Here is a 12,524-nt window from a genome sequence, read left to right on the forward strand (position 1 = left end):
TTAGTGTTTGTTTTCGAAGGTGTCTCAAGTTCCTTTCCTCATCAAAGTTTCCACATTGCTTTAGAATGCTTTGATTTATGCCTTTCTGATTCACTCATATCAGTTGCTACCATTGGCTCGTCTTTCCTTGTAGTATGTTTGGTACTATATCAATGTTGGTGTCGTTGAGATTTTATTGAATGAACTCTTTTGGAATATTCAAAATTTTCTAAAGCTCTTTGTGGTTTAGCTTCCTTGTTGCCTTGGTCCAAGTCAATTTCTTCACCATGAGAGTAATGTTGAATTTCATCAGATTTCTACTCTAGCCCTTGAGAAGCAGTAGTTATCTGATTTCCTTGTGGTTCTCCGACCTCTTGCAAGACGTCACGCTAGCATAGTCGATGGATGATTAACTGTTAGAAGTGGAAGACTGGATTTGTCAAGAGCTCACCGTCGTAATCACAAAATGGAAAGAGTTGAATCTTAACAACTCTTCCAAAAATAAACGAGTTCTTTAACAGATAATCTAAATACCAGTTGGCTTGGTAAAATCTAAGAGTAGTTCAAAGTTTCAACTATCAGATGGCCAGATTATATGGAATCAGATAAAGCAATTCGATTACAGGTTAAACAAATTTAAATAAGTCAAACATCAGACTATGAATTAACTGGATGAATTCATATTATAAAGTCACCACATAGAAATACAATTTAAAAGCAAGATTCAAATAACAACCATGATAATATCTAATGATGTCTTAACACAAACTGATTCAAACTCTTATAAGGCTCTCTTGAACCGTAATCAATGGTAATACAACAACTAAGAGACTCTCAATGGGATTAATTAATAGTAAAAGCCCAAGTCCTCTCAAAGTACCCCACAAATCAGATTAGTGGGTTCTATTTATGGGTTTTGTCTCTGCAGCTTCGATTGTTCCCCCTCATGTATGCTATCATGTTGCCCATTGCAAGGCAATTTGTTACGTAGGAGACTATTCCCACCGTCTACATAGGCTTGCACCAAAAAGGAGAAACAAAACACACAAAGAGAGAGAGAGCCCCCAATTTAGAAACAAAAGTTTGAAATATACTTGGAATCTTGCTTATATGTCAACTTGTAAAAACCACCTAACTACTAGTCAACCTTGGGTGTCTCTAACCCCTAAAATACCTTAAAGATCAAGCTTTCTCAAAGCTAGTGTCAAAATTTAATCAAAAACATATCAATCTTCGTATTACCTAATTGCTTATCAAACAAATTCCCAAAATTACACTGCCTCTAAACTAGCTAGCCCGGTTTAAACTCACGTTGGATTCAGGATGTTATTTTATTGGACCTTTATTTTCAAGGTTAAAATTAGAACACTCCATTTATCTTTACCAGAAAATACCTTGAATTTGGACACTTCATTTGTAAATACCTTGAATTTTGGCATAAATCATTCACTTGACCTATTAAGTTTGTTTCTTTGAATCTCTCTCACTAGAAGAGGCCGAGTTCAAGACTCAATGAACATAGATCTTGAAGGTCTTACTGTTCCCCCTTCCCTCTTGCAAAAGGATTCGATGCCCATGTACCCTTAAGGTATTTTGTTGCATTAAGGTCAAAATTTCCATGAGTTTGTCAATGCAAGAGCTTGATTTAAAAAATCCACTCTCTAGGGGTGAATTGACTTGTGATTTTTATGATATTTTGTTAGTAGAAGAGCCGAATGATAATATGTCCTTCCATAGAGAAGGCTAGCACTTCCCAATGCATGTCTTGTAAAAGAATAGGGAGCCCTTCAAACAATCTTGGAAAGCAAGAAATCTGCAAGGCTTAAAAAGGAACCATGAATTTGCAAGACTTTGAAAGGAACCTACGATAGCCAAATTTGAAGAAATCATTCAAGAAAGCAAAGAGTGGATACTATCTATGGGAAAGCACACAATCTCTAAAGAGAGGTAGCAAGCACTTCTTGACATCATGTTCATAAAGTCCAATTGTCAGCTGATCAAGCCCTCCATGCACACTTTCGCCACTCCAAATTCCTCACTGAAGATAGGTACAATCGTAGATACCATTCCAAACATTCGTGACAAACCATCTCGTGTGCCTTCTCTTATAGGGCTTTCGGACTACTTGTGCAAGAATCACTACCATATCCTCCCTTACCGAACACCAAATGGGATCCCAAACCCCCCTCCCAAGAACCCCAGAATTAAATAAACAATGATTAATATAAAGGAAATGAAACACAAGACAGTGGCACATGAGAAATAATGACAAGGTTCCAAGGAGTGCTCACATTACCCGGTTTGTATTGTAAATTTCTTGGTTGAAAATGAAAATCCCCCATCGTAGTTGCATTGGAGCTTGATTTTCAAGGTAAAAAGTCGGGCATTTCAGTTATAAATCCCAGAGAGCACCTGAGATTTTGGCATAACTCTCGGTTGTCTGACGAGTTAGCCCCTTTAAACACATGGCCAAGAAAATGGTTTTTTTTTTCAGCGCACTGGTTCCGATTTAAGAAGTACTTGCTTTAGAAAGATTTGATGCTGAAACAATAAAGCCTTGATGCTGAAACAATAAAGGCCACTGTAGGTGGTCTGAGAGAGAGCTATGACTCCCTGCTCTTGACCACAAAGGTTTAAGTATAGGCTCTCTTTAATAGCAAGGCCACTTATTAGTTAAGGTCTCAACCCTCTTTGCAAAAGCAGAGGGGGTCAGGACATTGAACAAATCTCATATAAATGTGGCTGGGTGATTCTCACAAAGGTGAGACAGCGTCCTCTTGAGAAATGAGGAGAACAGCTCCCACCCTCATCATGTGGAAAATTTGAGGAAGAGGCATTTGCCCGGGGTGGTGCGCATTTCTTTCTTTATGTGCCACACATCTGGTAGCTGAGTATGATTGCATCCTCGTCCTTGGTTTTCGGATAGCAAAAGATGCAATTGCATTCGTTGGGTGTATCTATACAATTTCTCACTGCCACACAATAAAACTCATTAGTAATTAATAAAACTCAATAGCATCTGAGAGAAAGAAAACATTATAATTTAAATCGCACGCACAGAAAATATGAGAAAACTTCATTCAACATACCAAGTAATGTCCATGGTAGCTGCTGTTGCTATCTTTTCAAAAAACTTGTCAGCGGGGCCTTAGAAACCTAAACTCTTGAGAAGAATTTGGATCTGAACAGAAAAAAATTTCTCTCGATCTATCAATCCATCCATCTGTATATGATGTATATATATATACGTGCCTTTTGAAGACGTTAATATTACATTTCATTTCTCTCTCCCACTCCACACACACACGAACTATGTACGTAATGCAAATGGTAAAAACCCCTCTTTTGCTCATGCATACATGTGGGCATGCGCATTAAATTATGTATAGTAGGCATACCACATTGTTTTCTGGCCTCTTCCAATAGAACCCTTGTAAAACTACTGGAAGAACACCTGATGCCAACAGCGCATAAATCATCAAGGAGTGCACTCCTATCCACTTAAAAACGGCAGTGGACGACCTCCATTTGTAGATGTCCACCTGTAAGAAGCATGCTAAATTAATACACCCCTAAAATGTTGTAACATAGTTGGATCTGACAAACTAAATTATGTTCAAACATACCAGCACAAACGTAGCACTGAATGCCAAAGCAACTGCACCCGCTGTCACAAGCGTGTAACTCAACGTGTACAGCTGCTTGTTCAATGGCATGCCTGGAATTAAAACAAGTTGCCTTAGAAATGCCTCTCTCTCTCTCTCTCTCTCTCTCTCTCTCTCTCTCTCTCTCTCTCTCTCTCGTTGAGCTAGAGTGATCTGTATCTTCTGTTGCTGCCTTCGTCGTAGTGGGAGACCCCCCGAGGTCGTGGACGTCTGGATCTGCCAAGTCCGTGGCTCGATCAAGCAAGACGCCCAGCCAGAGTACTGACCATGGAGGAGGTTGATGAGATCCCACAGCGACCGATGAGAAATTTCATTTGAACCCACAGACTAAAAAAATATCTAGAAATGGTAAGGCATTCTTCATAATAAGATCCAATGCATTTTGCATTATCTACAAAAATAGAGTTTTGGAGATACTGGTTAAGCCAAAAAGGCAACGCAAATTGGGGAGGCCAAAAGACCTCTCCAAAAGAGAATAAAAATGGCCCTGGCACTTTGAGCTCCTGTTTATGTCAACGAATGACTGTGAAGAGGAGGCAGACAGCGGCCATGGCGAGGAGGCGTGCATGAGCAGCAGCACACCTTCATCAGGAGGAGGTACACTACAGCCCCCCTCCACAAGGGATTCACCATCAATTGGCTCTCTCTCTCTCTCTCTCTCTCTCTCTCTCTCTCTCTCTCTCTCTCTCTCTCTCTCTCTCAACTCTCGTCGGATAGATCTTTGAGGTCTCTTAGGATAGTTTCCTACGACGTTAAAATTCTCTTCTTCTTCTCCTCCTCTCTTCCCACCCCTTCGAGATAGGGAGACTACTACTATCACCCACACACCAGTGGAGGGCAAGAATCACAACTCATAGACTTCTTTCACGTACAACACGTACTACGAAAGAAGTCGATAGTCTAGCAAAGAGCTGAGGATACCAAAGTTGAAAGGCCCAAACAACATCTTTGCAGCACATGAGGATTGAAATTTGGCCCTACATCCTTGAGCCTTGGGCCTTGAGCCTTGGGCCTTGGCCCATGGGCCATGTGACAACACTCGCCTAAAGGACCAAAACAATAGCTAGTTAGTCAACGTTCAAACTGTAACGGGATGACACCACGTGCCAATTGAAAAGAACAGACTTCAGAGCTTCAAAACAACTAAATTGAAAGAGAGGCATTGCAAGAGTTCCACCCCAAGAGAGCACTTGCCCCAAACTGTGGTGCCCCTTTTGGTATTTCTTTATTATTGCTTCAACTCAGTACAACAGCGGCAGCACAGATTTGCATCTCCCGCGAGAAGGATGCCAAAGAATTGAGCCTGCAATTCATATTTGAAGGCCCTTGGCCATCCAAAAGGAGTTACATGAAAAGCATCAGTCTAAAAGTATATGATCCAAAATCTAATGCCCAAAGGGTCGTCCGTACAGCGCTGTCACGTCATCAGCCTTCAGCGCAATACACAGGTCGTCCATACAACCTACCACTTTATCAATTTTTACGCAAGTGGGAGTGTGTGTGGTGTGTGTGTGTGTGTGTGTGTGTGTGTGTGTGTGTGTGTGTGTGTGTGTGATCTTTTGCTTTATGCCCCATCAATCGGGGTTCCATAAGTTGTTGGGGGTTAGGATTGAAAATCCTAACCAACCCATATTTAAAGTTGGGCCACTTGGGAAGGATCTGTAAGTTGGTGAGGACTTCTTCTTCTCCTACTTCTACTAGGGTTTAGGCCCCTCGGCCAGGATCAACCGGTTGGCTAGGGTTAGGGCTAGGGAGTCCTAACCCTTTGGTTCTTCAGTGGCTTGACATGTCAGCAGTTTGCGACACAAACTAATCGGACGCATATCCTACTACTAGTACAAACACCCGTACGGGCCTAGACAAGTCAAGCGCAAGGGTGCGTCCATTGGACATGGACAACCCTACCCAAAGCACCAAAATATCCAGCCTAGAAAGTACACCACAAGGCCATTCAGAGACCCGATTAGAGATGAGCAAAACCAAACAGAGGGAGATAGAGCAGACCTTCTCAAACCCTGCTGCTATGCTACAAGAAGTTCCTACCCACCTATGCATGCCATACTACACCCCCAATTTGGTACCGGATGGATCTAGCTAGTCTTTTATATATCATGGTAGCTACGCATATAATTCCAAAATCCATTAGAGTGAGCTCCATCCTCATCCCTCATATACATATACACATACCTCCATGTCAGTCTACTTTGTTTTGGAGTAGGTTTATTTTCAACACGTTTGTCCTCTTTGCAAGATACCCAAGAGGCGACACAATGTACACCATTTTGTCTCATAGGCCAAATTTTGACCCCTAGAAGCAATTAATAAAGCTCTCTCTCTCTCTCTCTCTCTCTCTCTCTCTCTCTCTCTCTCTCTACCCCCAGGACCACGTCCATCGAGGCCTAGAGGAGTCCGTCTTGATTAGGCCACTGCACAGGGTCGTACTCGCCGTCCTCGACCACCCGGGCCTCGACCCAGACCCGCCATTTGCACCAAATCAGAGGCATCATCGCTCGACATCGGAGACGAGTGCCACCTTTCAGCGGCCTCTCTATACTGGATCTACCCATCTGGGATATCATAGGATAGAGGACAGGGAGATAGAAGTTGATGGTCAGATTTGGATGGGATCAGTCATGTATTTGTACATATTCTCAGTTTTAGCTTAGTTTTAGCTTTGTAGACTCAAACATCACTATGATGTTGAGTAGATCTTTTTTCTGTTTCAGTAGACGAGAGATGTATTACCAGATGTATAGTTTCTTGTCTCATGGGCCATTTTGGCTCTTTCGAGACGTTAATATCACTACCTACATTCAGTTCAGTTTTGTATCAGTTTTGTTTCATTCATTTGTCTTTCCGATAGACGGATGACATACACACCATGTACATTTGATTTGTCTCATAGGCCGTTTTCGGCCTGACATAGACGTTAAAAATCTCTCTCTCTCTCTCTCTCTCTCTCTCTCTCTCTCTCTCTCTCTCTCTCTCTCTCTCTCTCTCTCTCTCTCTCTCTCTCTACACACACACACACACAACACCCTCGATAAACAAAATTTCTGGTCTTGGTGTTTACCAGCAGCTTCGAGCAGCAAGCCAAAAAATATCATCACAAATCCTGAAGCCAGCCAGTGAGATACTTGCCGCTTGTGGCCCTAAAACACAGTTTGAACAGCCTGTCACTTAACCAAACATGTGCAACTTCATCTTCTATTGACTATATTTAACTCAAAAAACACTCACCTTCATGTGCAGCAACACATGTCCATAATGAGCTCCAATAAAGCAGGTGACTATCGCTGGGATTGAGCTGTAGTACAAACAGAAAAAACACAAACCTTACAAGCTAACAAAAAATACCCAATCCTTTTTTGTGCCCCCATCCATTACTTTTATAGCCCTTGCTATTCAGGCTCCTTTCCATAATGCCATATGGGCTCATTGCCCCTTGCCTAGGACCCTACCCAGGACCCTAGTCCTCATGCTACCACCAAGAATCTTTAGAAGCATGACAGTCGCTAGATGTTATGATCAAGGGCTTTCAAACGGTGCATTGAATGACACAAGCATGCGACAAAACTTGCAGCTACAGCTCATGATGTTTCAGATTTTGAATATCGATCAATGTCTAACCTTCTCTTGCTGTCAATGGACACACCCACACGATTTTCTAAAAGAAAATCCCTGGAAATGTAAGCAAGCAATGAATTACCTTAGAAGGCCCTCAGGATCGAATGCTGCCAGACACCATGAAGGGGCGTTAACTGGAAGGGGACCGGAGAGTGGAGAGCTCAGGCTACATTCCTGCCACAAAAGAAACAAAGCAATTTTGAATAAACATGACCCAAATAATAGGGTACAAAAGGCAACTTGATATCCTGCTACAAAAAATGTACCTGCGTCCGCTTGTAAGCAGGTCGTTTGTAAAGATGTGAGAGGCCCATAATTAGCCGATCCACATAGCCCACTGCATTACAAGCAGGACTCATACTGCCTCTCACATTGCATTTCACCTGTAATGAAGATTCGATTAGCCCCACATCAAGAAGATTGGACCTATGAATGTACCACAATGCGAGTACAATTTATCTTGACAAGTCATTCCGAGGAATCAAACAACTATCTAAGAGATGCTAAACCTTTCTAAAGTGGATGGAAACAGGTAATCACGTAACTCACCGTTTTGAAACAAAATCTTATGAACACTTTGCAGTTGACCAAACACAACTTGTTAGCAACAAAGAACACAATAATGCAGGAAAATGTTGCAATTAGATTGCTTAAATTTTCAAAAATCATAAACCCCTCCTATTGAACTCATGTGGTATATTGACATGACTACACAGTGGACATCCCGGGCACTCTCAGACATCAAGGTGCATCTAGTTGAGTTTTTTTTAGGAAATTGCCAAGAAAAAGGAAACAGCAAGCTTACCACATTTACTTGGGAGCTGTTATCACCGATTAACTCAAAGTGCCAATCTGGTACGTACAACCCATAAAGAAGCACCAAATACAAGGAGATCAGCAGAAGAGCAGCAACCCTGCAGCAGATTATAAATTGTATGTGAGAACACTAACGTAAAAAGGCCATCAGATGATGTAGGCAATAACTGTGCAAGCGAATCTAAAAGTATGTATGCATGTGTCTGCATGCTCACATGCAAAATATGGGTGAAGTACATTTGCATTTGTCTGCGTGTTCATATGAGTGTCTTTGTGATGCACCCATGTGTGTGCATATATTTGTGAAGTATGCGTACAGACAAAACAGATAGTATTCCGTATCTTTATGGACCTTACCATTGCCAACAATAAATCCTCACAATGCCAGAAAAGCTTTCATTGGCATCTGCCATGTAGCGTTTTGACGAGCACACTTCAAAAAACGCAACGATTGCGTAGGCAATGGCAATCCTCTGCATCATATTTCGACATTAGTAATGGACACATCCACAAAATCCATTGCAATTGAATTCTGCATCTCCAACAAACCCTACAACAGTAGCTTATATTTCTTGGATACCTGAAGAACTCCCATAATGCGAAAAAGCTGCAAATCTACTCCATAGCTTAAATCCTTCACACCATGTATGTATCCGCCTGTAGAAAGGAATCAATTTTTTTATGATTTAAGCACTAGCTTGGAATTGCTATGTGAAAAGATAGAATGCCAAATGTATGAATCATCTAGTGCATTAAAGCATAGAGACTACCTTGAAGTATCAATCCCACGACGAGAATCTTTAGTGCACGGCGAACAATTTTAACTGATGCCTTCCGCTTGTCCTCCATTGCCTGACAATGCCAATGGGAGGGATGGTTTTAACCCTAGGAAAGGGCATAGAGTTCATTGATTGCAACTTGGAATCGCTTGAACCATCATGCAGGCAACCATGGCTAGTTCCATGATTACATCCACTTATGAGCTTCTATACAGAAGACAAGCTAAGAGAAACAACAAGAAGTGTTGCATACCTTGTGATTGAGAGACAAGGAGACTCCAACTATAAACAAAAATGCAGGCACCACAAAGTCTGCAAAAGTGATCCCGTCCCATGGTGAATGGTTTATCGCTGTCCAAGCACCTCCTCCAAAATCCACCAAGATCATAGCCTGCAAATATGTAAGAAAGTTAGTATAAGATCCATCTCTTATCTCTTGCATTGATACTTGAAGTAAGACTTAACCCAATTTAAACCTTAGGCGCATGCACTGTCTACATTAAATTCCGATCCTTTAGAAGGGGAGGCCCGGCCAACTCCCATCATTTTTTGGCAGTATTTCGAATGCTAGCATGGTAACCAGCATGAGATGTCCCCCCCCCCCCCATAGAAAAACCAACAGAAAAAGTAATTTAGCACATGACCTTCCTTGCAAGTAGATGACTCTGCAGAAATTTCAGATTCGATGCTCAGGAGATACCGTAAACGAACATGAAGCGCGACACAGACAAGAAACAGCAAGTCACCAACCCTAACGCGCGACAACCCTACCAATTCTCTATTCACACGAGCCCAGTCCCCCTTTGCCTGGACGTTGATGGGCGGTAAAGGTCATTGATTGACCTTTCCCGGAATTCGTGCTCCCCATGGGCTCCCGGCTCCAGCCAGTGTCCACGAATTGTACGAATTTCGGGAAAAGGTCAATCAATGACCTTTCCCTACCCCGTCAAAGTCCAGGTCAGGGGATGAACGCCACATCAGCAGCCAGAAAACTGTTCGCCTTGTCCAAGGACTGCACTCCAGGACAGCACTCAAAATTTCCACCACCATGTGCCACATCCGCAGCTAGAATTCTGTGCACCCTGCTGCAATCAGAGCGGGCCAATTCAGCAGCCAGAATCCATGCTGCTATGTCCACGCTTGGCCCCCTCCTCCCGACTGTGACGGGCGGTTGTGCAGAGGCTATTCCCGAAATACGTGTCATGGCTCCCAGCCTCCGCTGGTCGCCATACAGGGAATGGTCATGGTCTCTGCACGATTATTCCCTACCCCGAAGACTCCGGCTTCACCTGCAGGCTGCCACATAGAGAGAGAGAGAGAGAGAGAGAGTGTGTTCACTGTACAAACGAAATAAAATTACTAGTCCAAGGGGCGATGTGCCGTACACTTAAAAGGATCAACCATCCTAAAAACATCTAGCACTCCCAACGACCGAAATTGGAATAATACACTGGCCATATTATTGATTATTAAATTAATCACATCATGGTACCAATCGTTTGTCTAATCAGAAACTGCACGCGGCACTTGCAAATTAAAATTAATAATAGCTAGTAAAACACGTTAATTATATAGTGACTAATTAATAAAGAATAGCTACTAATACACTTTTAATTTCTCTAATCATCTAGTGACTAGCTATAGTTAATTCAGCCGCCCCGCAAATGCAATTTGCAAATACAATTTATTCATTAATGACTCTGTGACTACTACTGCTGTAGTGGCGCATTTCGCCAAATCCAAAATCTCGTGCGAAAATGCTTCTCCGCCTTCGCTGGGAAATCGAGACGGTAAGCAGGAAATCGAGTTCTTGTTTATCAGCTTGAAAATTAATCGCTCATCTTTTATTGATTTTTGCAGATAAGCGCAAAATCGATGATTTCCAAGCCATACAAAAAGGCCAAAACAAAAACCAGAGCGCGCCAAAAGCGCTTTCGGTGGCGGTCCGAGAAATGGACAGATTCATTGGACCAGTTCCGAGTGCCCACATGCAGAATAAGTGTCAAAAAAACAAAATATCTCGTAATTTTCGAGGGAAAAAGTAGCTTCCAGCCCCAAAAAAATATATATCCTTTTTCCCCAAAAAAGCTCTAACTACCACACCCCCCCATTTTTTGGCCAGTTTTTTCAAAAAACTTTTTCAAAAAACAGTACACAAAAATTGTCATCCGTACGGCGTACACAGCTTCGCCAGCTCTCATTTCAATGAAATTACGGCAAAACTTTGACGTGATGTTTAAAGAGAGAAAAAGAAAAGCAAAATTGAATCTGTGAAAGCCATCAGCATTCAGAAAATGCAGTTGCAGGTAATTAATTAAATAGAAATCGGTCATTAACAGAAATTAGGAATCCATCGAATCTGATCTTGTTTTGCCCTTAAAGCAGAAATGTTACATTGTGTGCAGAAATTAAACACGCATTCAGATTCAGATGCAATAAATGCTTGCTTACAACGACGGTCATCCCCCTGAAGACATCGAGCGAGACGAGGCGCTCCTGCTTGCATGGGTCGGGGCAAATTTCAGCCTTCAAGTTTGCGCCAAGGACCTGTTGCTTGACTGCAAGGTCCCCATTCAACCTGCACAAATTCGCTTCTTGCACCCCTCCTGATTCCAGATCATCAAAATCCTTCGATCGGTTCTTGTCCAAAAGCATCAGCCCCTCCTCGTCTTTATGATCCAAATGGGCAGTCAATCCGCCCTTGGCCGCCTTCATCTTCTCCATGGACGCTGCGAGGATCAATGAGAGTTCTGTTGATCCGCTTGCTGATCGATTCCGCCCCCTTGTGGCTGTATGTTATGAGATTGGCAGTGGAGGTTTGGTGTATAGCCTGGGATGGGGCAAATGAGTACAATTACTAAATGAGTGGAAATGCGGCTGGGATTACGATCAAAATCTCTGTAGTGATAAGGGGGAGAGATAGCGCGCGCGTGTGTGTGTGTGAGCGTGTGTGTGTGTGTGTGTGAGAGAGAGAGAGAGAGAGAGAGAGAGAGAAGCGTTCAAGCAAGCTGTGTGTGTGTGTGTGTGTGAAGTAAGCTCTGCTCCTCTTATGTGTGCGCGTATAATAAGAATTAGTAAGATTGAAGCTTTCAAGCAAGCTCTGCTCCTCTGATTTGGCAGAACCAAATCAAGAGAGAGGCAAGAGGGGAGCTTTGCTTTGAAGAGAAGAGAAAAGGCGGAGAGGAGAAAGGCTCGCTCTTCTCTCTCTCTCTCTCTCTCTCTGCAGGAGTGGTCCTTTTATTTGGAAAGGTTATTGCAAGAGAAGGGCCATCTTTTTTTTTGGGGGGGGGGGGGGGGGGGGGGGGGGGGGCTACCTACATAAATAGCCTAGGCCTAGTTTGAAAAAGTAAAATGAAAAGGAGAGAATCCGATTTAAATATTTATCGCAACATTTTGCGCGAAATGAAAAGGAAAGCGCGACTCCAGATTTTTGCATGCACACAAACCGAAAAGGGTGGGTTGCCAATAAGTCAAGTTTAACCTGAGCTAACTTAAATTAACCCTGGGTTAACTTAGAAGTCAGGCCTGGCAGTGTATAACAATACGACCCGTACATGCAAGGTACCTACCACCTATACACACAACTTAGGCAGTATAATGCGTATACATTTACGACCGTACATGCAATGTACCTACCACCCATACACACAGGGTCCAA

General features: G+C 42.6%; 1 protein-coding gene across 3 annotated transcripts; it reads right to left on the minus strand.

Annotated features, from left to right (window-relative positions):
• Positions 1 to 2,242: 2,242 nt before the first annotated feature.
• On the minus strand, positions 2,243 to 12,126 carry LOC147426943 (uncharacterized). Of its 3 annotated transcripts, none has more exons than XM_086499326.1 (14): positions 11,318 to 12,126; positions 9,120 to 9,257; positions 8,858 to 8,939; positions 8,668 to 8,744; positions 8,445 to 8,560; positions 8,077 to 8,185; positions 7,538 to 7,654; positions 7,354 to 7,445; positions 6,885 to 6,951; positions 6,718 to 6,796; positions 3,606 to 3,697; positions 3,378 to 3,521; positions 3,069 to 3,160; positions 2,243 to 2,951 (listed from the first exon to the last, which is right to left on the minus strand). In XM_086499326.1, the coding sequence occupies exons 1-13, from the start codon at positions 11,588 to 11,590 to the stop codon at positions 3,128 to 3,130; spliced, it is 1,419 nt and encodes a 472-aa protein (XP_086355452.1). In that variant the 5' UTR covers positions 11,591 to 12,126; the 3' UTR covers positions 2,243 to 2,951; positions 3,069 to 3,127. The 3 variants fall into 3 exon arrangements, with proteins under 3 accessions (XP_086355452.1, XP_086355453.1, XP_086355454.1); XM_086499327.1 differs by lacking the exon at positions 11,318 to 12,126 and adding an exon at positions 9,343 to 10,782; XM_086499328.1 differs by lacking the exon at positions 11,318 to 12,126 and having other exon boundaries at positions 8,858 to 9,041.
• Positions 12,127 to 12,524: the final 398 nt, after the last annotated feature.

The sequence above is a fragment of the Adiantum capillus-veneris genome, chromosome 24 (genome assembly GCF_014529385.1).
Source record: "Adiantum capillus-veneris isolate H3 chromosome 24, ASM1452938v2, whole genome shotgun sequence".
In the NCBI taxonomy this organism is placed as follows: domain Eukaryota; kingdom Viridiplantae; phylum Streptophyta; class Polypodiopsida; order Polypodiales; family Pteridaceae; genus Adiantum; species Adiantum capillus-veneris.

What these genes read in the sequence shown, in the direction of transcription:
- LOC147426943 (XM_086499326.1), bottom strand. Translation starts at nt 11,590, where the DNA reads ATGGAGAAGATGAAGGCGGCCAAGGGCGGATTGACTGCCCATTTGGAT. An exon ending in ATGTGTTGCTGCACATGAAG is followed by an intron (nt 6,797 to 6,884) that starts GTGAGTGTTTTT and finishes ACTGTGTTTTAG; the next exon opens with GGCCACAAGCGGCAAGTATC. An exon ending in CTTGCTGCTCGAAGCTGCTG is followed by an intron (nt 3,698 to 6,717) that starts GTAAACACCAAG and finishes TTTTAATTCCAG; the next exon opens with GCATGCCATTGAACAAGCAG.